At 36.6% G+C, this 25,864-nt stretch overlaps 1 protein-coding gene across 1 annotated transcript; it reads left to right on the top strand.

Moving 5' to 3' along the window:
* The first annotated feature begins 2,253 nt into the window (after positions 1-2,253).
* cse1l (CSE1 chromosome segregation 1-like (yeast)) lies at positions 2,254-25,265 on the top strand. Its single transcript, XM_073825653.1, has 25 exons — positions 2,254-2,329; positions 3,114-3,203; positions 7,865-8,007; positions 8,463-8,564; positions 10,422-10,567; positions 14,795-14,885; positions 15,007-15,114; positions 15,211-15,303; positions 15,411-15,578; positions 15,687-15,816; positions 15,899-15,964; positions 16,034-16,236; positions 17,411-17,495; positions 17,584-17,645; positions 17,736-17,872; positions 17,952-18,055; positions 18,137-18,234; positions 18,603-18,753; positions 20,313-20,521; positions 20,606-20,703; positions 20,782-20,867; positions 20,962-21,043; positions 22,896-23,042; positions 24,329-24,560; positions 24,636-25,265. Exons 2-25 carry the CDS (start codon positions 3,119-3,121, stop codon positions 24,723-24,725), a joined length of 2,916 nt encoding a protein of 971 aa, XP_073681754.1. The 5' UTR covers positions 2,254-2,329; positions 3,114-3,118; the 3' UTR covers positions 24,726-25,265.
* Positions 25,266-25,864: the final 599 nt, after the last annotated feature.

Genomic DNA, 25,864 nt, shown 5'->3' with positions numbered 1-25,864 from the left:
TTAATTACAAATTGAAACAATGCACAGAAGAACGAACCATCGGACTGCATATTTTTCAGTGTCCCATCACGCTGCTATTTATACACCACAGGTTTTCATCAAATGATGTAGGAACAGAAACTGTGCATTATGGTCTACATCTTTGTGCACTGCAAAAATGCTTCTTACTTAGATTCCAGCCAAAACATATAAATATTCTTAAATCAAGACAGATTTTCTAGACGAGTAAAAATTATCCTCTTGTTTTCAGAAAAACAAGTCAAAATGCAGTGAGTTTTTGCTTAGAACAAGCTAAATAATCTGCCAATGGGGAAAGAAAAAAAAATTAGTTCAAACAGAAAACAAGATTATATTTCTTACCCCATAGGCAGATTATTTAGCTTGTTTCAACCAAAAATTCATTTAATTTTGACTTGTTTTTCTGAAAAAACTCATCTAGAAAATCCGCCTTGATTTAAGAATTTCTAGATATTGTGGCTGGAACAAGACAAAAATCTAAGTAAGAAAAGCATTTTTGCAGTGTATATCTTGAGTAATTTAATGCAGCAGGAGAAGAGGTTGTTTAAATAAGTATGGCTGTAAAACTGAATTAGTGTTATAGTATCTGGTTATTTAATCTTCAATATTTAATACTATTTAATTATTGAACCATAATGAACCATAATCTACAATTTATTGTTCTTCCATCTTCTTTGATGTATTTGCACTACAGTGTTGAACACAAGTAGATGGAGTTTATACAATAAATAATATAATAATATGAATATTGAGCTTTTGAACATGCTGTAAGTCACAGCAATATCCTCATTGTTACAATAAATGACGCTAACATCACATACATAAAGTCTCTCCAAGGAGACTTTTGCAAATGACCATTTAAAAGTAAACAAAAAAGTTAAAAATGGCACCAGTTTAAGAGTCATTCCTAGTGTTCTGTTCCTTATGGACATCTTAACACTTAAAACATTAAACACATTTCATGTAATTATGATAGCGAGATGTAAAACATGTGAAAAATAATTTTGGTCAACCTTAGGTATATAAAATTAAGGATCAATTTACTAAATGTGTCCACCCTGTTAGGTTGTCTGAATTAACAGGGTGGACGTTTTGACCTAAAATCAGCCAAAGAAATCCTAACACAGAAGGGCTGTCAAATATCAAACTGAATGGTTTTTTTTTTAAATGTTACTTTTAAAAACAAGATTTTTTTATTTGCCTTTTTCATATTTGTCTTAACAGGGTGGACATGTTGAAGTTGACCGCATCAAATTGTAAAGATAAAATAAGTAAAAACAGATTAACAAAACAGTTTTCGCTTTAGTACAAAGTCAGCTATTTGATACAATGTCATTTCCCTTTTCCAACTTTTATTTAAAATATAGTAAGATGGACAATATTTTGAGGGACAAGCTAAAAACAGTACTTGGGAAATGTACTCTTATATAGGCTATATATATATATAGAGAGAGAGAGAGAGAGAGAGAGAGAGAGAGAGAGAGAGAGAGAGAGAGAGAGAGAGAGAGAGAGAGGAAAAATATATATACACAGGCCTGGGGACATAAGAGAAATATTTGGTGGTTTAAAATACTGTCAAATGTTTTTAGAATTATTACAAACATATGTTTAAAGTTTAAAAGGTGTAATTTACGTCAAAGACAACTTTAACATTTAAGGCAATAATATTATGATCTTTACTGGGGACACAAAAAGCACCAAATCCCAGGAATGACTCTTAAGCTACAGTGACTCGTAATTATAATGGAATATTATTTTGGACAGAATTTACAAAAATATACTCATAAGAATGATTGAACTGGATAATTTAACCAACCATCAAAGTCACTTGAAGAAAACAAGCATTTGCGATTTCACTCAAATCTGTTTGATAATTGATATTATATGGAGCACTGTGTGACAACTAGCCCCACTCTCCCCATTTCTTTATACTTTATAGTAATACGAAGACGTTTTACATCACTGTAGTGAAAACTAGCGGAAATCTGCTTTATCATGATCGAAATCGTGAAAAATGATTATCGTGAAAATAAAATTTATTTTGTCTTGTTTTAAAACAGACAATTTAATTACATAGTATTTCTGTCGTCAAATATAACCGTGATTTTTCTGTCTAAATCGGGATCCATTGTGCTGTAATTCTCCGCTGCAGACACGAGGGGGCGTGGTGCATAAATACATACATGCGGCCATGTGCGCTCCTCGCTGTCTCTCATTAGTGCGCATGCGCATAGTCGTGACCGCGCACTTGTGTGAGGCGTTTGAAAGTTCTCGCCGGTGATTAGCACAGCACTTCAACATACAGCTAACGGTAAGACCTTTTGTCTTCTCACTATTAATAAATCCACTCTATATGATGCATTGGTCGTTATTAAACGATGAGATCGCTGAATGATGTTGTTTGAGTATTAAGTTAACTCAGGCAGCGCGCGCTGTTTAGAGTGAGCTCGAGAGTTAACGTTAGCTCGTGAATTAACCACATAACGCGGTACTTTCCGCCCTACTTTCACTAAATTACTCTAATTTGTCGGTTTCCTCAGTGTCCATCATGTACCTCAGTAGAGGTCGTTTCATCCTGAAGCGCGCTTTATCGGGATTGTTAAGCTGACTAGCATTTGTTGTGAGTATGCTAACAGCTTTAGCACGTGAATCATGGCCTGAGTTTGTGTCGTTAAAGTCCATCAGAAACACACACCGCGAACCACAGAAACCCACATCCCGCCACAAACAGCACCGGTTCCCGTTCATTCAGGAGTGAGGGACAGATTGCTGTCAGGCCGCTGCAGGCCCAGCGTGTGTCAACATCATCAACACTAATGACCAATCAACACATGAGAGACAGCTGACGTCAGATCTACTTCAAATCTGCTGTTTCACTTCTGAAATGCGTTCACCACATAAATACATGCACGTGTTTTATCAGCAGAGGGCTGTTTCTGTGTATTACAGAGTGACTTGCTATTAATCAGTTTATAGTCATTCAGTTAGCCTATACGGAGAACTCTTGCTGTAGTGGTGTATATACATTGCAGTCGAGTTATTACAGATCATCACTGCATCATGTCTTATAATGGCTGTTGTTTTTATCTGTGCAGCAATCATGGAGCTCAATGATGGAAATCTCCAAACCCTGACGGAGTATATGCAGAAAACACTAAGCCCTGACCCAGCTGTGAGACGGCCAGGTAACATTCACACACCAGGCTCTTCACAAATACTGGTTTCTTTGGGTTTGTGTGTGAGAAGGTAAAGCTTTCAGCACTCAACAGTGGATCAGATTTTTGCTTGTTCTGCCAAAAATTTCACTAGCCCTGCCACAAACATGTTAGTTGTCAGTGTTTTACACACATTTAACTCAATTTTGTTATGTATATCTTTATTCTGATGTTAATATTTTATATTCTAATGAATTCTTGAAATTTGCTTGTTTTAAAGACTGCATTTTGGCAAATTTTGCCAAAATGCTTGTATATTAATGTCAGACAGTGATAATTAAGGGTGTCCATGGGTCCTTAAAGTCTTAAATAACATTTTCCAAATAAAAGGCTTTAAAGTCCCAGTTTTACAGAAACCGGGGGAATAAGTCATAAAATCTCTTACATTCAGATTTATTGGGTCTTAAATATTTTTGGTCACATTATCACTAAAATATCTCAAATCTGATGGACCTAATAACTTTTACAATCATTGGACAGACGGAAGATGTTATCCTTTTTTGTTGATAAATTGTAATAATTTTGACATTAAAGGTGATGCATTGCATACATTTTAAAAGTTAAAAAATAAGCATTTATGAAGATAAATAAAAAGCTGATTATATATGTAAACGCTAATTAAACACTGATGATAAATATTGTTTCAGAATAAATTGCTTACACCAACAAAAATCTCGGTGGCGATATTTTCATACCTGCAAACTTGTCGCTTTTCGGCGACAATCGCCGTTTTCATTGTCAAATGGGTCATTCACGTGAATCGTGTAGAACCGGAGAGTTTTTTTAGGGGGGGGGGGGGTTGGGCTTGCGTTAATTGACATCTGGGCCGATCGGAATCTCAACTGAGCTCACGCCTGTCAAGAGAGGGAGGTGGGGGTGTGCTTGCGTGCCATGTAGGCCATTATTGGACAATTCTTATAAATGACATTTTTCCTGGACCAATCTCAGCGCTTGCTTCAGTATCTTGAAACACACTAGGTGCGTTCCATTCGACCGTAAGTGGACTGCGAAGTGGACTTCACAGGGTATTCCGCCATCTTAAGTGAGATTCCAAACCGAAGGGAGCGAACATGTTCAGTTCGAAGGGCACTGCGAACGGCATAGGGAATAAGGGAACATCGGTACTTCACTTCACAGGAAGTGGACGGGGAAAACTACCCAACTGTCATTGCGCACCGCGTCACCAGTTAGAAGTAATGATGGAGAAGAGCCGTTTAAGTTTTTTTTAAGGCTCTGAAATGAAGCGGTTGCAATAAATGTTGTTATTATTATACAAATTAGAGTGTTTATGAATGGTTATGGCGATTCGTGTTACATTTGCATATTGTATTTTATGAATGAAAGTAAAACTGGCGAGGTGAAGCTCTGTCTTGTTTTATTTAATGTTACCACAGGATAGTTAAATATAGGCTGTGTGTGGGGAAAAAAGTGTGTGAGATAAGACCACAAAAATCTGTTAATCTGTTAACGGTCTAAACATATACATTTGGACTATATTTTTTAGATACATGCGTTTATATGTATTTTATATGTATTTAAATTTGAAAGTAAAATAAATTACAATATTTATTTATGTTAAATCTGTGTCTGCGTGACCCTGCCGTTGATTCGCTTTGATGACGTTCCAGGGCATTCCAAATGAGCGATTATTGTCAGCGAAGTCCACTTCAACGGATATACCGTGCTAAGCGAGTAGGGAGCAGTGAACACTGCGTAGGGACCCTGTCGATCGGAACGCACCTACTGCCATCTGTGTTCGCGCCCGTCAAGAGACACCTGACCTAATGTGGAAACTCTGATGGAAATTGAAATGACCGTATGCACGGAGAGTTCTTTAGGACTTCTGCATAAAGATAAGCAGCTCGTTTTATATGTGCTATATATTAGGTGGACACTCTTGAGACTGATCTACTGCCTCGTTCTTATCAGAAACTGAGAAAAATGATAATTGCAACATTATAAACAATGTTAGCGACGTGAACATTCAGTTTCTTATTATTTAACAACATATCATTTAAATGCGGAGCCTGGTAATCCCGTACTCTCCGTATCTGCATAGTTGTACATTTAAATGCTGACAGCTAAACACTATCATAAAGTGTTTAGGCTAACGTTAGCTAGCAAGCCATACTTCTCTTCAAGGACATCTTAATCGTATTATTGATAATCACTAACTTGCCTTCAAAGTCATGAACACATTTTTAAAATCTTATCACAATATTTTAAAGCCTTTATTATTTTCCAACTCTACAGCTGTGAAATAAAATGTACTTCAAGGACTCATTTTTCGTTCATAAAAAACTGCATCGGACAAAATGACTTTGCAGAAAACAACGTCTTTTTAAAAAAATAATATGGAGTTACCCATATAACCAATAGATGGCAGCAGAGGATTATTTATTATGCAGCTGCCTTTTAAACTCCCTATATTTTTCAAGACGGCTTTCTTTTTTATTTATTATACAATATCTAGTATAATAAATTGTAGTACTTTTACCGCCCTTAAGTGTGTGTGTGTATATATATATATATATATATATATATAGCAAGTGCAGAAAGACATTAAGCTCACACACAAACAGCCTATAAGGGTGAATTATTTAGATACTTATATATAGTTCACTATACGTGAAATATTGATGGTATGAAAATTAAATAATGCACTCAATATGAATCGATAATTCCTATATATTTAAATATTTCATATAATTTAATAACTACATCTTTTAAGTTTTATCTTTATAACTGTAAAATATATTAAATAGTTTGTGAATGTATTTCAGTTTCCCTCCATGGCGTTTGCGTTCGTGTGTATGTGAAACCCTTGTCCAGGCTAAGAAGGAAAAAATAATGTTTTTCAGTATAATATAATTTATACTGAACTCCCCCACAACACCCCCCCCCCCCCCACACACACACACACACCCCCGCGGACACTGTCACCTTTTTTCCTCTGATGAGTTTGCAGGTCTGTATTTTGTGTGGAATATTGTCTGCTGATATGAAAAGTTCATGTATTTTGTTGTAATAAATATAATTTATGACAGCTATAATATTTAGATTTTTATTTTTGTTTTTTTACATTGAACACATTAATATAATGTGTATTTCCATTAGGGCTGCAACTAACGACTATTTTAATAGTCGACTAGTCACCGACTATTGAAACGATTAGTCGACTAATCGGATAATTATTCTATTTTTCTCAAATTTAGCATGAGATTGCTTTAATTATGTGGAAAATTATAGTAAACACAAGAAAGAAGGGGGTACTTCAATAAAAGATGCATATTTTGCTGCTGATAGGCCAATTCATACTAAAAGTAAATAAAAATGCCCTGTCTAAAACCAATTAGGCACAGTGCTCGGTCAGTACAGACATAAATGCATAAATTAAGAAACTCTATTATTTTTTTAATGGACAGGCACATTTGTTTTATAAGAAAAAATAAATTAAAATCAAGTAAACATTTTCTTCCTGTAAACCATCAGCAGCAATAAAACAGTAAACAAAAATGTATATCCAAAACAAAACGTATTGGCTTCCATGTTATTTAAATCTTACCGAGGCCAGCCAAACTCCGTTTCATTCAACTGTCCGACGTGCTTTCTCTTTAAATGTTCGTGCATCACAGAGGTGCTGCCGTGATGCGCAAGGACTGCTTTACAAACCATGCAGGTAATATTTTAATTCGCCGTAGCAGGCTAAAATGCTCCCAAACTTTACTCCTGTTTCATACATACTCAGTCTGCAGTGCGTCTACAGTCCGTGTGCGTTACGTATGCGGTGCAGAAGCACAGACTCGTTTTGCTTTCACACAGAACGCGTTTGCAGTCCGTACATTGTGAACGTTCTAATCCGTTAACATGGGTGTGGAAAAAAAAAACGCACTGCAGACGGAGTATGTGTGAAACGGGCGTGTTTTGGTACGCGCAGCTGCTGCGTTGGACGCCGCCATTTCTGTATGTTATCGCTCAGCATAGAAGCTGCGTATGTGCGACTCTCGGCAGAAAGATGCCTCACTCGGTTGTCTGGCGACAACATCGACAATGAAATTCATTGTCGACTATTTCTATTATCGATTTTTGTCGACAACGTCGACGAATCGTTGCAGCCCTAATTTCCATTACAGGTTTAGGTCTTAAATTATATATAAGGTGGTATTAAAAAGGTCTTAAATATAACTTGTTTATATCTGTAGAAACCCTGTAATTATCACTGAATAAAAATAATGAATATCACTATTGTAATAATACTGTTTCTCTGTAAAAAAAAAAAAAAAGCAGTATGTTAGAATAAATATTAGAATATTATAAGTAATATTATAACTATAACTCACTAACCATTGGACGTAAAAAATAAATACGATCTCATATTGTCTCCAAAACTTTCATCCATCAAAAAGTTTGGATCCGGTTCGATTTTCTCCGTTTTCACATCCGTAGCAAGCATTTAGATGGGAAAGGATGACAAATAAATAAAAAAAGAAGAAAAAGACGCATGCAAAAATGTCTGACTCACATGTCTGTGTGCAATGACTTTAAGTCAGTAGTAGAAACAGTTATATATAATAATAATAATTATAGAAAAAGATAGTTGTTTATTGTGTTCTCATGTTCTCTGTCATTAGCTGAGAAATTTCTGGAATCGGTGGAGGGAAACCAGAACTACCCCATTTTACTGCTCACAGTACTAGAGAAGTCCCAGGACGAGGTGATCCGCGTGTGTTCGGCCGTCACCTTCAAGAACTACATCAAGAGGAACTGGCGCATAGTGAGTGTCCCGTTCAGTGCTGTAGGAATAGTCTGCTGTGTGAAAGGAAAGGAGGTGACCTGAGGACAAGTATGGTGACACATACTCCGAATTTCTGCATTTAACCCATCCAAGTGCACACACACACACACACACACACACACACACACACACACACACACACACACACACACACACACACAGTAGTACACACACCTGGAGCAGTGGGCAGCCATATCGCCATTGCTGCGGCGCCCGGACAGCAGTTGGGGGTTCGGTGCCTTGCTCAAGGGACTCACCTCAGTCGTGGTATTGAGAGTCGAGAGAGTGCTGGACATTCACAATCTCCATCTACAATCCCTGCCGGACCCGAGACTCAAACCTGCAACCTTTGGGTTACAAGTCCGGCTCTCTAACCATTAGGCCACGTGATAGGACCTGTTTAATGTGGCTTCTGTGTGTGTTCTCTTCCTCAGGTTGAGGATGAACCAAACAAAATCTCTGATCCTGACCGGACTACCATCAAAGCCAACATTGTCAATTTGATGCTCACCAGCCCAGAGCAAATACAAAAACAGGTACCAGTTTCTGATAGCCCCTGAGAAGCAGAAGTTAGAATACAGTGTCTTCATCTGTGGTTTTAATAAACCCTACTGCCTCTAGATCAGTAGTTCTGATTCAAAATAAGACAAAGCCATTAATTATTAAAGACAAGTGAACAGTCCAGACACGTGCACAAGTCTTTCATCTGAAGTCTTTAAGTTGGAGTCAGAGTTGAGGGATAGTATTAGTTAGGGATGCTCTGATCGATCGGCCGGAGATCAATATCTGTGCTTATGCATTAGTCAACACAAGACACAAAAATACATAATACATGTCAAATTAATTTGGGGAGGCCCATTCATATTCACAGTCATCTGCAACACCATGATAAGCCACTAGATGCTAATTAATCTAATTCTAGGTCTAATTAATGGCAAATTAATCGCACATCAATTTTTGCTGAGAATAAACATTGTTAGATGAATAAAACATTGAATAGACATTTTAAAAAGTAGCTTTAGAAAGAGAAATTTTGATTCAACAATACCAAAATGATGATAAATCGGTAATTAATTTATTTTAAAAAACGATCCTTTAAGTATTAAACTAAAACCTCCAGTAGGTGGCAGCAGATCCCTGTTGTAATAAGTGAGATTCATTCATTCATTTATTCAACAGTTCGTTCAAAGGCATGATTCATTTGTAAACAAAGCAAGTGACTCTCTATGAACTCAGTTTATTCAAAAAACTTAATTTTGCACAGCAGTTCTGCAGTGGTTTTGTTGTCAACTATTTTTATTTGTGAAACTGAGGGGAAAAAACAATATTGACATTGTGTCTAAAAGTTCACATAACATGATTGAACTATTGTATAAAATCAGAATCACTTTTGCATCTTGCAGTGGTTCGGAGGAAAAACAGCACTCTTGTTCATGTGGTACTGCTTAAATATATCATAAGATAATAGTTTATATCATTTATAAAACAGTACATATTTGTTTGTCTTCCCCAGAATTAATTACACCAATTATCACATTGAATAGACAGTAAGCAGACATAATTATTTTATTAGGTGTTACATCTGTGTAAGTGTTTAAAGATTATCAAAGAGATTGCTAGCCTTGTTTCACTCTCTTTTGATATTCAGAAAGTATGCGCCATACAGACATGCGTCATCAAATGCTATTATAGGAGTCTGCATCAACAAATATGACACAGATATAGTAAAACCATAAATCACAAGTTGTTCTTGTTAAGTCTGTTAAAATGTGTCTTGAGTGTGAGTCACTAGTTAGGGTTAGAGCTGTGCGATATTGAACAATAATCAAGTGATACGATCATGCTTAAAGTGCCGCACACTCAGATGAAACGGTTTTAGTCAATTCTGTAAACTTGTATGGTTATTTATTTATATGCATGAATCAAGAGCTCCTCTAAAACCACAACAGATTCCTTTTGTTTCTGATTCTAATGTATCTAACATACATGTTTTACTTTAGTGAGTAGAAAGCACCTCTGCAACAACTTCTGAAAGGAGTCTAGTCTAGCATTACATAAAACTGTCATTTTAACATTAGTGTAATTATTTTAACGTCAGTTTAGGAGCTGAATAATAAAAAGTAAAAGTAAAACACTCCTTAGTCTTCACTCTGAGTTCAGTATGCACTGATTCTTATTTCAGCTACAAAAGTTATTTAGACAAGAGCAGTGAGTGATTTATTTTTTTCTCTTTGTCTTTCGTTCAAGGCCCCAAATATTGCAAGCTGTATTGCGATTTTTCAATATCTTGCAAGGCCCTAATTGGAGTGTCATGTCTGAAACGGCTAGTAATAAATTAACAAATAAAAACTCAAATCCAAGAGCACAAATGAATCTGTGTTTTCCGTCTGCAGCTGAGTGATGCGATCAGCATTATCGGACGAGAGGATTTCCCTCAGAAGTGGCCGGATCTCCTGACCGAGATGGTGAACCGTTTTCAGAGCGGAGACTTCCACATCATCAACGGAGTTCTGCGCACGGCACACTCCCTTTTCAAAAGGTATTTGAGAATACTGGAATACAATTAATGCGCTGTTTTTATTAGTTATGTTCAGGGATTAAAATAAACTTTTTTTCACTCACTAGCCAATTTGGCTACTCAATTTTGAAGCTACTGGTCATTCATAACTTCTGCTAGCCAAAAAAACTGAAATAAACCAACAGCTTGAGAGGCTGTCTACACCGGACGTGACAAAGCGGCCAATGCAAATCATTTGAGCTGTGTCCCAATTCGCATACTATCTGCCCTAAATAGTATTCGAAAATAGAGTTAGTATGTCCCAAATTGTAGTATGTTTAAAGTATTCCAAAGATTCCCAGATGGTCTACTACTTAACTTCAGAATTCGAAGTGCGGATCAATGTACACTCTAACGGCTGATATTGCCCACAATACATTGTGCGGTGAACGAGGATTCGATTAGAACTACAAACATGCATAAAAACCGTTTAAAAAAACTACAAACATGGCGGAAATGCGCGACCAAGGTAGAGAAAGGGGTTTAAGTGATAAATAATGTGTAACCTGATAAAAAATACATTTATTTAATGTTATCTGTGTTATATTTCATGTGCAGCAACATTATGAACTTTTATAATGATAGGTTTGGTCATTAACATTTAAATGCATCATTATGCAAACACAAGAGCAGAGTTCTCGGCATGAAAGACTCGTGAAAGAAAGTGCCTCTTCATTTCTCTCTAATACGGTAGGAAATTAAATGAAACAATGTATATAAATATTAACTGTGATGATTGACAGGGCAGTTTAAACAGTGACAGGATTCAGGTAACTAAGCAACAGAGCGTCTGTTAAAGACAGTTATGACGAAGTATATGTCCCAAAGCCTGCCTACTATTCTGCTACATACTCAAAAGTATGCACTTTTTCTTCACAAAAAGAGTACTTACTTTTAGGGCATAGTATAAGTAGGCGAATTGGGACGCAGCATTGGTGTCAGTACTAAAGGTATGTGGTATTGACAAAAAAAAAAATTATCGATAACAGTATTGATAAAGATAATTAGACAATATTATGCAGAATGTGTTATTGTGTGTGGACAACTGACTCCTGAATTCTTCGATATTCTTCATATTCTGTGTGGCCACTGCAGAGATAGAAATGAATCTTTTCCAGTAAGTTTAAATTGATTTTTACCTTTTATAAAGACATTTTTCTAAAAAGTGTGCATCATCTATTGAGTGAAATTCTTACGTTTAATCAGTCAATTATAATAATAATAATGCATTTAGGCTGTTACCAAACAAATGAAATCAGTTTCAACAAAATTCATCGTTGCATCTAAGGTGGCATTTAGATGTATTTCCACACTGTTTACTGAAGCCCAGAGGGACATGGAATGCTTTAACCTGCAGTTACAAATGCAGAAATAATGTTTTGATATTTAAAACAATAAAAGATATATAAAATTATTTAAAAAATGAAAAGACACTTTAAATGTGAAATTAAAACTGCCAGTAGGTGGCAGCGAGTCAGTCTTACAGTTTTTTTTACAGACGCTAGGACACATTTCTCAATACTTAGGTCACTTTTGCAAAACTCTTCACACAATTCTCCTAAGCGACTTTCAGCTTGGCAAAGCAGTTTATTTCACATTCAAAATGCACTACAACTACCAAAACACTTTATTCAGGTCTCAAATAAACTCATTCTTCCAGAACACTAGCAAAGGTTGACAGCCGACAAACACACTTTGTCACCCACAAAACAATGAGCTAAAAAACACTAACAACATGTAGCATTACACAGTGTTTTCTTGTGTAAAACATGGACACATCTCTGTTTATAACTGCAATATATGTTACTGGAATGAATCAGACATGATGCAGAATTCCTCAATATTTTATGTATTTTTTTGCACTAAGTAATTCCAAAATACAAGAATTTGTATACACACCATCCACTGATACAAATACAATAGTGAATCTAAACTACTCGCATTTTTAGATTTGAAATATGTTTCAATAAAATATTGCTGTTGATTTTTGCTGTCTTATTCAGTTTTGCATTATGTTATTGTTTTGAACATAAGTTTAACAGTTTTGAAAACAGTATGTAAGCACGTGCAAAATGTCCTGTACGAACAAAGATTTTTGTCAGTTGTTGTGTCTGAGTGAGAAAAGAATTCATGAAATTTGAGAGATGTAGTCATTGATCCTCAGTTTAGCCCACATAGACTTCTGTTGTGCTCACTGTGTCAAGAGTTTTGCAAAAGTGACCCAAGTATTGAGAAATGTGTCCTAGCGTCTGAAAAAAACTGTAATAAGTGAGTCATTTATTGAACCAAATCATTTAAACAGTTGATTCGTTCAGGAATGAAACGCTGTCATGTTTCTCTGAGACACAAAACAGTGCTGTGGCTGTGTTTGGAAAGATTTTTGTTGGCAAAATAGAGCAAAAATAGCCAATATAGTGTCTAAAACGTACATAAATCTTTTATTTATTGAACTATAAAATCAATTTCACATTTGTAATCATGCTGATTTTCAAAGAAAAAAACCGCACTCTTTGTGTGATATTGTAACTATATGAAATGATATAAATATCAAAATTTTCAGCCCCATATCTTGAATTATGTGATGGTTCTTAATGCATATTAATAGACTGATTGATGCAGTGAAAGAACACAGTCTAAATGCGCACACACTAGGGATGCTCATTTCGGTTAATTTTCCTGACCGACAACCGCTGCTCGTTATCCGATCATTAACCGTTAACTGATAAAATTAGAATAATAAATTCGTTTAAAATAAAAATAGAATGCACGAGTATCTGTGATGATACATAAAAATACAAGCAAATGTTTTATTTTACCGTGCAAACAGCAGCATACAGAGCAACTACGAAAACTGCATTCATTTACTCAAATTATCACGCATCAGCAGCGCTTCTGAGAACAGAGAAAATCAGAATAAAAAAAAAGGAATAATATAAATAGGCTTACACTAAATATGTATAAATTAAATAACTACCTAATTAAGATGACAAAACTAAAACACACTGAATCCTTCTATGCGCTTTGAAGAACTGTACCGGTCTTGTTCTTCTCGTCGGACATAAAAACATATAGCAGGCCAGCCTATACCTCAGTTTTTAACATGTGGACATGCTGTACGGATAGACTGGGACGCTGTCTGTTAACGCTTAGATCCATGATAAAAACACTTAACAAAAATCCTTTCAATTTGCGGTTCGGGTCTTTTCATCCACTAGTCATATCTGGAGAAACGTGTTTTCACAGCGTTCAATAGCCAATCACAGACATTTCTGTTGATTACATTATAGCAATGGCCAATCAGAGGCGGCTATGTTACGATCCTCTAACCACTCAAAGTGCCGGTTTCAGTTCTGCTGAATTCTATACCTCCACGAACTCTCTCATTAAAACAAAGAAAGTGTAGACATGATGTAAATAAGAGATTCATTGTACAGAGTAAAGGTTATTTTATTACTTTTTATTAACTTTGTGAGATTGCGATTAACTACAGTAATGTATGAGTGACAGCTTTCCAGTGATTGTAAGGGGAGCGCGCACTTTTTAGACTATAATTCATTCAGAATTTGAATACATTTATTCATGGATTCACTCTCTGATAACCCAATATCGCCACTTGCCATCATGTTGCATAGGCTACTTACATGAGTTACACAAACTAAGAGAAGGTAAAGCAGGTGCTTACTCAACGAAATATTTCTGGACAGCCGCACTTTTACACGCGCCCGCGAGTAAACATTATTTTTTCTTTCACCATGCAGCAAACTATATAAATATATTATATAATTTTATTATTATTATTATTATTATTTTTAACCGTTTAACTGATAGTAATAATCGGTTAAAATTCTTACTGACGGTTAAACGGTCAATATGAGCATCCCTAGCACACACACTAAATTGGTCTGAACAGACTTCATCACACAGTTGTGAATGCGTGCATTTCTGTACGAGTGTTATGTTTGTTTTTTGCAATATTCTCCATAATGTCATGATGTCTCAGGAGTTCAGTATTTGGATCGCATGACCTTCCTCAATAAACTGATGAGTGAACATACACCAAATGTGACCAGCCAAATTGGCTAGTGATTTGACACAGCTGATTTTTAGTTTGCAGGTGTTCATTTCAGACCCTGCTTATGTTACATGTAGACTCTCTTATACTTGAGCTTGTAATGTATTTAATGCATGCAATAATTTGATTTCTTTCAGATACCGCCATGAGTTTAAGTCCAATGAGCTGTGGTCAGAGATCAAGCTGGTATTGGACACGTTTGCACAGCCTCTCACTGAACTGTTCAAGGTGAAGTCTGTAAAATCTGTTCTGTTTTATTGCATCAAAAATGGAAATATTAGTGATCCTTTGGTTTTACTCTTGTATGTGATATGAAAATGTAAATGTCACCTGTTTGTTTTACTTTTAGGCTACGATTGATTTGTGTCAAACTCATGCAACAGATGTCAACGCCCTGAAAGTGCTCTTCTCCTCCCTAACACTTATTTCTAAACTTTTCTACAGCCTTAACTTCCAGGTGAGTCTGCACTTACTCCACTCTTGCCAGCATTTGAACTTCTGTGCCTTTTTTTTTTTTTTTAATTTTAGTTACATCTCTTTTTAATCTCTTCAGGATCTTCCAGAGTTCTTTGAGGACAACATGGAGACTTGGATGACCAATTTTCACAACTTATTGACCTTGGATAACAAGTTGTTGCAGACAGACGTGAGTTTATTCACATATTGAACTATAATAACGGAGGAGAACTGATTCTGATCTGATTTCTGTAACCTCATAAGTTCAGAGAAACTAAATTGTGACTTTTGCTGTAGGATGAAGAGGAGGCTGGTCTGTTGGAGTTGTTGAAATCTCAAATCTGTGATAACGCAGCACTTTACGCCCAAAAATATGATGAAGAGTTCCAGCCCTACTTGCCTCGTTTCGTCACCGCTATCTGGAACCTGCTGGTCACCACCGGTCAGGAGGTTAAATATGACTTGGTAAGCGGATTGCATTTGAACGCATTGTACTTTTACATGGTTCAAGTTGAAAATGTCCACAGATGTTGGTTTTTTAGTTACAGTGCCTGATAACATTGTCTGTTGTAGCTTGTGAGCAATGCTATCCAGTTTTTGGCGTCGGTGTGCGAGCGGCCGCACTATAAGCATCTCTTTGAAGACCAGAATATTCTCACCAGCATCTGCGAGAAGGTCATCGTCCCCAACATGGAGTTCAGAAGTACGTGTCAGTTCACTTTGTCAGGGTTTCATATTCTAGCAGGTGGTACACATGCTGTAAATGAGTGATTGTATGTGAACAGGTGCAGATGAAGAGGCCTTTGAAGATAACCCAGAGGAGTACATCATCAGAGATCTTGAAGGCTCAGGTATGTTGATGTTCCTCTCATGACGTTTACACGCGTGGTCTTCCGTACCGAATCATTCTGTCCTCACAGACATCGACACGAGACGTAGAGCGGCCTGTGATCTGGTGCGAGGCCTCTGTAAGTTCTTCGAGGGCCCGGTGACGGGGATCTTCTCTGGCTACGTCAACTCCATGCTCACAGAATATGCCAAGAACCCCGGGGTGAACTGGAAACACAAAGATGCTGCTATCTACCTGGTCACATCTCTGGCCTCCAAAGCGCAGACACAAAAGGTGAGACACCTGTTAGAACAGGATATAGGTGGCGTTTACATCAAACTGATTTATTGGATTGCACTCATTTTCAGATTCACAACCTTTTCTACATTCCTTTATCTCAATTTCCCACCCAAGTTTTGCTGGCAGATTTGATGTAGATTAGCCGTCATGTGACCCTGGACCACAAAACCAGCCATAAGTAGCATTTAGTAGTATTTGTAGCAATAGTCAAAAATACATTGTATGGGTCAAAATGATGATTTTTGGCATTAAAAAAAAATAATAATTTAAATCATCAATCAAGCAAAGATGATGTTCCATTAAGATATTTTGTAAATTACCTACCATAAATATATCAAAACTTAATTTTTGATTGGTAATATGCATTAAGAACTTCATTTGGGCAACTTTAAAGACGATTTTCTAAAAAATATATATTTTTTTTTTTGCACCCTCAGATTCCAGATTTTCAAATAGTTTTATCTATGGCCAAATATTGTCCTGTCTTAACAAACCATACATCAATGGATAGCTCATTTATCCAGCTTTCAGATGTATAATATTGACCCTTTTGACTGATTTTGTGGTCCAGTCTCAATTTATTTTTATAAATACTAGTTTCACGATGTCACACATAGTGGTCTTCTGATTTAGTTTGTTTTGGTCAGGTTCTGATATCCAAGACAGCAGATGGGTATTACAGTATTTAATGTGAAGATAGTAAAACATGCTAATAATATTTCCTAAATTTGCTAATTTAGTATTAATCAATATAAAAGTCATTTTTATGTGAATAAACTTATATACATTAGATTTTTTTTGAGTGACTTATAGATCCTGTGTTTAAAAAAAATACATATATACTCCTGTTATACTGTTATTAGTGATAAGACAAATGCTGTAATAATACTTCATATACCATTAACTTTTGCTATCAAAATAGGTATTAGGACAGTTACGAAGTCTCATAATTCATGGACTGATCGAGAGGCGTACACATGTTCAGACAGTGATTAGAGACAAAATGTTGCACACATTAATATGAATACTTAAAATACAATCTGTAAAAATTCTGTTTACTAGGCAGTTCCTTTTTCAGATTATTGGAGGTAGTCTTATAAATAGTTGTAGTCTGATTTCTTTTGCTAGTGAGCTCTAGATCTGACAGATGTCTGCTTCTGTTTTACAGCATGGAATAACACAAGCCAATGAGTTGGTGAACCTCTCTGAGTTCTTTGTCAACCACATCCTAGTAGACCTGAAATCTCCCAATGGTAATTTCCTCATTTCATTTAGCACTTTAAACCGTTTGTGCTGTAACCACAGTGGTGCTGAATGACCGTTTTCTTCTTGCTCCCCCAGTGAACGAGTTCCCGGTTTTGAAAGCAGACGCCATCAAGTACGTTATGACCTTCAGAAGTCAAGTAAGCACTTTCTTCTCCATTACACTGTGTGCTGTCTTCTACACCAGTGTCCTTCTGTGTGTGTGATGGTGTTTCCTCCTGGTCGTCCAGCTCCCTAAAGAGCAGCTGCTGGAGGCGGTTCCTCTCCTGGTGTCTCACCTGCAGGCGGAGAGCATCGTTCAGCACACCTATGCGGCACACGCCCTCGAGAGACTCTTCACCATGAGAGGAGCCAACAACACCACGCTGTGAGTTCATCCAGGAACACATGAGGCTGAGCGTGTTTCTCCGTTTATCTGTGTTTCCTAAACTAACCCTATTTTCCAGCATCACTCCTGCTGAAATGGCTCCATACACAGAGCAGTTACTCAACCATCTGTTCAAAGCGTTAGCAATCCCTGGCTCATCTGAGAACGAGTACATCATGAAAGGTAATTCCCTCTGTCATGGTGGACCGCTGTTTGTTTACTGTAATATTCTTATTCACTCAGTGTTGTTTGTCACCTCTCTAGCCATCATGAGGAGTTTCTCCCTCTTACAGGAAGCCATTGTGCCCTACATCCCCACTCTGATTGGACAGCTCACTCACAAGCTCCTCCTCGTCAGCAAGGTGAACCAGTCCCTAAATCTTGATTTCAGGTTGGTGTCCAGCCATGTGCTTCCTGTCTCAGTCTATGGCTATGGATGCACTGGCAGGACACACAGAAAAATCCGTCCATTAAAGGGGACATTTCCCAAGCAGGACTTGATCCTAAAGGCAGGACGGGACATCTCTGTGTTTCTACGGCATGCACATTTTCTGCATTCAGAGAATGGCGGCTCGCTGAATAAAACACACAATAGTGAGGTCGTGTGGCACGTTTTAAACTTAATTTAAACAGTTGCTTTCGAGTGAGAAATGTACGTTTTTCAATTCCGATATCTTGTTGGATGTGTGGTCACTTGTTCTTCAAAGACAACAGTTTGTTTTGTTCACAGAATCCCAGTAAGCCCCATTTCAACCATTACCTGTTTGAGTCGCTGTGCCTGTCCATCAGGATCACCTGCAAGGCCAATCCAGACACCGTGGGCAGCTTTGAAGAGGCTCTGTTTCCTGTGTTCACCGAGATCCTCCAGAACGACGTGCAGGGTGTGTTACACTGAAATCAAATTGTTCAACTCGTAAACGTTGTTTGGCTTACACAACCATGCAGAAGTACAGGGTCACATTTATAAATGATGTTTCTGTAATGTCAGTAGGAGTGCAGCTATAGATTATTTTAGTAATCGAGTATTCTGCTGATTTTTCCTTCGATTAATCGAGTAATCAGATTAGAATTAGTTTTTCTTTATAGAAGAGCAATAATAAATGTACAAGAGAAAATGAGATGTCTCTTAAAATAAACAACTAATTTGTTTCCTTTTCAGAACAATTAACATTTTTATTGCTAAAATCACATTAATATTAATAACCGTGAAACCTAAACCCATTTAATGCATTTAATTGTTAAATTACATTCAAAATGCAAATAAATAAATAAATATATATATATATATATATATATATATATATATATATATATATATATATATATATATATATATAAATTAAATTTAAAATGCAAAAATAAATTTTACATTACTTTAAAAAGGTTAAGATTACAACTAAAAACGGCTTAAATCAAAATAATTGTAATAAAAACAATACCTAAACATTGCGTTTACGTTGTGAACCTTCTAAATGTCTCTCTATGTACTGGTGTGTGAGACTTTTTGAAATCATATTCATATTCTATGTGCTGGTCTGGTCACAGCAGTAATAGAAATGTGTCTTTTCAGATCATTTTAAGTTCGTTTTTAGATTTTATGGGTATTTTTAGAAGTTTTTTTTTTTTTTTTTTAGTTTTTTTTTCCCTAAAAGTGTGCATCATCTTTTGAGTCAAATTCTGACACTAATCGGTGAGTTATAATAATAATGCATTTGTGCTGTTACCAAACAAATTATATCAGTATCAACAAAATTCATCTTTGCACTGCAGAGGAAACACAGAAGCTGCATCTGAAGAGACATTTAGATGAGACCTATTTATACACTATTTAATTCAGCTCAGAGGGACATGAATGCATTTAATCTGCAGTTACAAATGCATATGTATTTTATTTTAAACATAAAACATTAAATTCTGATATTTGTAATTATTTAAAAAATGAAGATACTTTAAATGTGAAATTAAAACCACCAGTAGGTGGCAGCAAGTCAGTGTTAATAACAGAGTCATTGCAATTGAACCGAATCATTTAAACAGTTCATTCATTCAGGAAAGAAACACATTCATGATGCAAAAACAGCCAATATGGTGTCTAAAACGTAAATCTCTTGTTTATTGCACTGTTGCATAAAATCAATATCACATTTGTAATCATGCAGTATTTTAGAGGTGAAAACTGGCACTCAGTGTGTGGTATTTTTATGCGTAACTGTGTGTGTCACTATCAACATGAATGGTGCTTAGTCTTTCACAAAACATAGCTAACTTAGGGACATCATAACTAGTCACCATATTGATCTACGGTCTTAAATGTAAGAATAACCATCACACTGACCCCAAACATGTAATTGAGAGAGCACAGTGTTTCCTGCATGTAAACTCTTGAGTCCTGAAGCCGTGTTTTCACGTGCCTGTCCTCTGGTCTGGTCTCTCCCTGTAGAGTTTGTGCCGTACGTCTTCCAGGTGATGTCTCTGCTGCTGGAGATCCACAGCCACTCCATCCCGTCGTCCTACATGGCCCTGTTCCCTCATCTCCTGCAGCCGGTGCTGTGGGAGCGCACAGGAAACATCCCTCCTCTGGTGCGTCTGCTGCAGGCCTATCTGGAGAAAGGAGCCGCCGCCATCGCCAGCTCAGCGTCTGACAAGATCGTGAGTGTTAGAGGATGACCTCTGGTGGACCTCACCTCAATACCTTCCCATTCAATTGATCTAACCTTCTTTCATTTTCCCCAGCCTGGTCTTCTCGGAGTATTCCAGAAGCTCATCGCATCCAAGGCTAATGACCATCAAGGCTTCTATCTGTTGAACAGTATAGTGGAGCACATGCCTCCGTAAGCCGTTCATTATGAATACACAAGAATTAAAGATCTGTCACGTGTCTGTGCTCATTGGCTTGTGTTTGTGTGCAGAGATTCCATCACCCAGTACAGGAAGCAGATCTTTATTCTGCTCTTCCAGAGGCTGCAGAGCTCCAAAACCACAAAATTTGTCAAGAGTAAGAAATTGCTGTCATAGTTTGCTTTTAACTCCATATTTACATGAGCCCTGTTGTTAAAAGTGTTGAACTGTCACGCTTTCTCTCTTCACAGGTTTCCTTGTGTTTATCAACCTTTATGGTGTGAAATACGGTGCCATTGCCCTGCAGGAGATCTTTGATAGCATCCAGCCAAAGCAAGTAGCTTTATTCTTCTGAACGCATCCAGTCATAATCTTGCATTGTAGATATTTCTGACTGGATTATTGATGTGTTTCCATCAAAGTGCAGGTGTTGTGGGTTTTTGTGGGGTTTTAGGGTCATTGCACACAGAGTCAGAAATTTTCATATGCGTGTTTTTGTTTTTTTTGTTTTTTTCGTTTTTGTCATCCTTTCCTATCAAAATGCTTGCTAAGGATGCAAAAACGCAGAAAATCAAACCTGATCTGAACTTTATGACGGATGAAAGTTTCAGATGCAGTGTGCAAACGTGATCGACAAAACATGAGGTGGTGTTTATTTTTTAACATGAGGAAATGACCTTTGAAGTCTTAAATTGCACCAGAAAGTCTTAATTATGATTCCAAGAGCTCTTAAGTTTGGGGACGTAAAGACCTGTGTTGCGATATGGTTTAATGTGACGATTAAACTTTAAAGTCTATGATTTCATTGAATATGAGCGCTGGATGTTTCAAAGTCCGGTGTTGTGCTGTATTGTGTACTGCCTTTACTGAGGAAACGTTATATCTCTGCTGAAAGCGCCATCTGCTGGCAGAGAATGAATGTGCATTTTCAAAAGGCCTGTTCAGACCAATGCGAAAATCCACCCATGTTTTTACCCAGAGCTCGTGAACTGGTGGATCCATAAGAAGACAATGCATTATAAAGATCGACACAGTAAAATGTATTTAGGGGGCGTGATTATATATCGTCTGCGACAATATCTAATGTGTGCAATTTGACATTTATCAAATATATCACGAAAAGCAAACAAAACGCACCTACAGAGTGCATGCATACATTGAGATGAAGTCTAGTGAGGTTAAACTAGTGTGTGTATGCATTTAGAGTGTTTTTCACCATGATTCAGTCTATTAAAATTCATTTAGAATGATCACATTATTCAAGATATGGGGCAGATATGTAGATATTTATATCATTTCAGTGCTGTTTTTTTTTTTTCTCCAAAACTCAGCATGATTACAAATGTGGTATAGATTTTATACAACAGTTCAATAACAAGAAGTTATGTTTTAGAAACCATATTTCCTGTTTTCCTCATTCCAAACACAGCCACAGCACTGTTTTGTGTCTCAGAGAAACATTTAAATTATTTGGTTACAGTGATTTATATAACAGTGACTTGTTGCCACCTACTTTTAAAGTATCTCCTCTTTTTTTTTTTTTTTTTTTTTCCAAACACCAGTTTTTAATGTTTTGTTACATTTATATATTCATTTGTAACTGCAGGTTAAAGCATTCCATGTCCTTCTGATCTGCATTAAACAGTGTGTAAATACATATAAATGCAGCTTCTGTGTTGATACTGATATGATTTGTTTGGTAACAGCCTAAATGTAAGAATTTGACTCAAAAGATGATGCACACTTTTAGAAAAAAATGGCTTTATAAAGGTAAAAGTTCCCAAACATCAGGAGTCAGCTGTCTACAGTACACCTAAGATACCAATCCAATCTATAAAATTCCAGAAAATATTTTTGTCAGTATCGCACACCCCTAATTCACGTTGTTTAATGCAATGTTTTGATGATTGTTTAAATGAATATAATAATTAATATTTTGGACTCTGAGGCTGAAATGTGAAGTTATCATTTTATAGAACTTTTTGTTTTTGTGTAAACTTGTATCTGAATTGTAAATTGTGCTTTTTACAATCATTTTACAGTTTAATATGTTACTATAGACATTATCTTATTTGTGTGAGTCTTAAAAAAAGGTCTTAAGTTTGAGTTTAAAATCCTGCAGACCCCTGGAGGTGTTGGGTTATTTTTATGTTTCGATCGTTTTAATAGTTTTCTGTTGTTTCAGGATGTTTGGCATGGTGGTGGAGAAGATTGTGATTCCTGAGGTGCAGAAGGTCTCAGGGCAGGTGGAGAAGAAGATCTGTGCTGTGGGCATCACTAAGATCCTCACCGAGTGTCCTGCCATGATGGACACGGAGTACACCAAACTCTGGTGAGACACTGCCAGCTTATTGACCATAACATTGAAGAAATACACCTTCATATGATAAACATGGTTTTGTTATATGTATGTATGTATGTATGTATACATGAACAGCTTAGATGCAAAAGCCTCAAAAGCTTTTCATCTCAAATTAGCATTTGTATCAGGTCCCTCTTAGTTTCAGTAATTTCACTTTAAGGCGAGACACTGCAGGTGAATAGGTTCAAAGAAATTAACTAATAGTTATCACCTTACTTTACCAGTTGATTGGTTAAATTGATAATTGCAGACATTTTTTTGTGTTACAAGTTTTCTAAAATGTTAGGTTTAAATATGCAAATGAGCCATTAATGAAATATGTGCTAATTTGCATAAATTTCTAGTACAAAAATCTAAACACTGGATGAAGTCAGTTTCAAAATTCGTGTTTAATTTTTTTGACATACTAGAGTCAAATGTTTTACAGAGGAGATTTTGGGGATCTCATTTTGTCACTCCATAATTTTGAAAAAACTTTGAACAGGCAGAAAACTGTCAGAAAACCATAAAATAAAATGTATAAAATCAAGCAAATTATATATGAACAAAAACTTTCAGGATACAGACAGGAATAAAAATGTAAAGTGTGGTGTGTGTAAGTGCTGCTGAAGTGGAGATTTATGGCTCAGTGTAGGAGAAAACACTCATTTTGAGAAAACGGCCTTTAAAATTATGTATTGTAATTGAAATCTATTGACACAACTACATAAAGTGCTATAAAAGAAACACTTAACAGTGTCTTTTGTCCTTTTTTTTTTTTTTTACTACTAGTCTGAAAAAACACTGAAAAACCAAAAAGCCCAAAATCTCTCAAAACAGCATTTTAGCCTGCAGTGTCTCCACTTAATGGCAATGTATAGGTTCTTTTCTATGCAATTAAAGTGAAATAACTGAACGTAAATATGAGAATTTCAGATGGCACTTAGAGATTTTTGCATTTGAACTCTTCGTATTTATATATTTATTATTATTTTATTTTATTTTATTTTTTATTTATTTTTTCCCAGGGAGATGCTTTGAGTCACAATGTCCGGTTGAGACAGCTATCCAGATACAAAATCATTGTTAAAAACAATGAGATATCTAATGATTTTAACAAAAACTCTTATTATATTTTAAAAGTTTTTCTGAAAAGTAAATACACAATATAAGAAACTTTTGTTTTTCATTGACTCGAACAAGATAACCTGTTCTTTTCAAATCAAACTGATGAACTAAACAACATTGGGTGAGAATTGTCTGTTTTTGCTGTTTAGGACTCCATTGCTGCAGGCTCTGATCGGTCTGTTCGAGTTACCGGAGGACGACAGCATCCCAGACGACGAGCACTTCATAGACATCGAGGACACTCCGGGATACCAGACCGCTTTCTCACAGCTGGCTTTTGCGGGCAAGAAAGAGCACGACCCCATCGGAGACGCCGTCAGCAACCCCAAAATCCTCCTGGCTCAGTCCTTACACAAACTGTCCACCGCGTGTCCCGGACGGGTGAGTTTAATGACTATAGTGAGCTGAGAACGTGTCCGGAGCTGTTGATCTGAGTGAGTGAGTGTGTGTCCGCAGGTGCCCTCCATGTTGAGCACCAGTCTGCCGGCGGAGGCGCTTCAGTTCCTGCAGGGCTATCTCCAGGCGGCCACGGTTCAGCTGGTGTAGACTCCTCACCGCAGAGAAAGTGGACCTCCGACGCTCTCGAGACACCCAGACCGATCCCACCACACCAGACGCCCAGAGGACTCACGAGCGCAGTGACACGCGGCAGACGGCAGACGGATTTTTAAGGGATTGTTTTAATGAGTTGTGTGATGAATCATGTTTGGGTTTAGGGGCTGATCGTCTCACTGGGGGCCTCTGCTCATGTTCAATTATTGGAGTCCATTCCACACATTATCGTTTAGTTTGGCGTCTCACCCAACCGTACGTCCGGCAGTATTTGGAAATGTCGCCGTTTACAAACATTGAACAGCACTTGGGATCTGGCGGACATTTGGTGGCATCTTTAAAATGAGTGGGGAAAAGCGTTTTCAGTTGTTTTTCCTGTAGTTTTGGAGGTGTTTTTACTGTATAAACAGTTGTTTCGCATTGCAGAACGTGTTAGTCATATGTGTGTCGCATGTCATCCACCATGTTTTGTCTTCATATCTTAGTTTTGCTGCTCTAGTTGTTAATAAATAAAATATAGCACTTGTTTAACAAGTTGGCTCATGTTTGGTTTTGTTCTAAGAAGGTTTCCGTCCCAAGGTTCACGATCCATTTTCCACATGCCGCTGATCTAAACAGTCATGTGATCTAGCTGATCTAGTGTATTTCACAGGTCAATGCATTCTGGAATAAATGCTCAAAATAATCCATGTCAGAAGTCATGTATTGATTATCCATAATGCAAGTCAAGATTTATATTAAAATGAGTTTAATGTGTTGAACTATCCACACTGTCACAACTTACAAATAGATGTTTTTTTCAACAATATGTCCTGCTCTAGTTTTGTCCTGTTATTCATATTCGTTAAGTTATTTATAACATAAAGTCAAATTAAAATGCTTTTGTCTTTATTTTCAAGTTTTTAGATTTTTATCTTTTTATTTTTATTGGTTTATTTTTGGTTTTAGTGCTTCAAGATGTATGTGTAATAGTTTTAGTTTTCAATTAACGATAATAACCCTAGTTTGAGCTCAGTCAACACATTAATTAGCGACAGGCCAATTTATATACTTTTATAGTTTTTATATTTTGAATTATGTTTTATAGTTATTTTATTTTTAATTATTTTATGTGAATTTTTCATTTTTATTAC

This window comes from Garra rufa, chromosome 20 (genome assembly GCF_049309525.1).
Source record: "Garra rufa chromosome 20, GarRuf1.0, whole genome shotgun sequence".
Classification (NCBI taxonomy): Eukaryota; Metazoa; Chordata; class Actinopteri; order Cypriniformes; family Cyprinidae; genus Garra; species Garra rufa.
This window is presented reverse-complemented; position numbering and strand designations above follow the sequence as displayed.

Bases quoted from the DNA above. Each gene is read 5' to 3' on its own strand.
- cse1l (XM_073825653.1), top strand. From the start codon at position 3,119: ATGGAGCTCAATGATGGAAATCTCCAAACCCTGACGGAGTATATGCAG. The intron at 3,204-7,864 runs GTAACATTCACA...CTCTGTCATTAG, and splicing joins CCCAGCTGTGAGACGGCCAG to CTGAGAAATTTCTGGAATCG. The intron at 17,646-17,735 runs GTAAGCACTTTC...CTGGTCGTCCAG, and splicing joins TTATGACCTTCAGAAGTCAA to CTCCCTAAAGAGCAGCTGCT.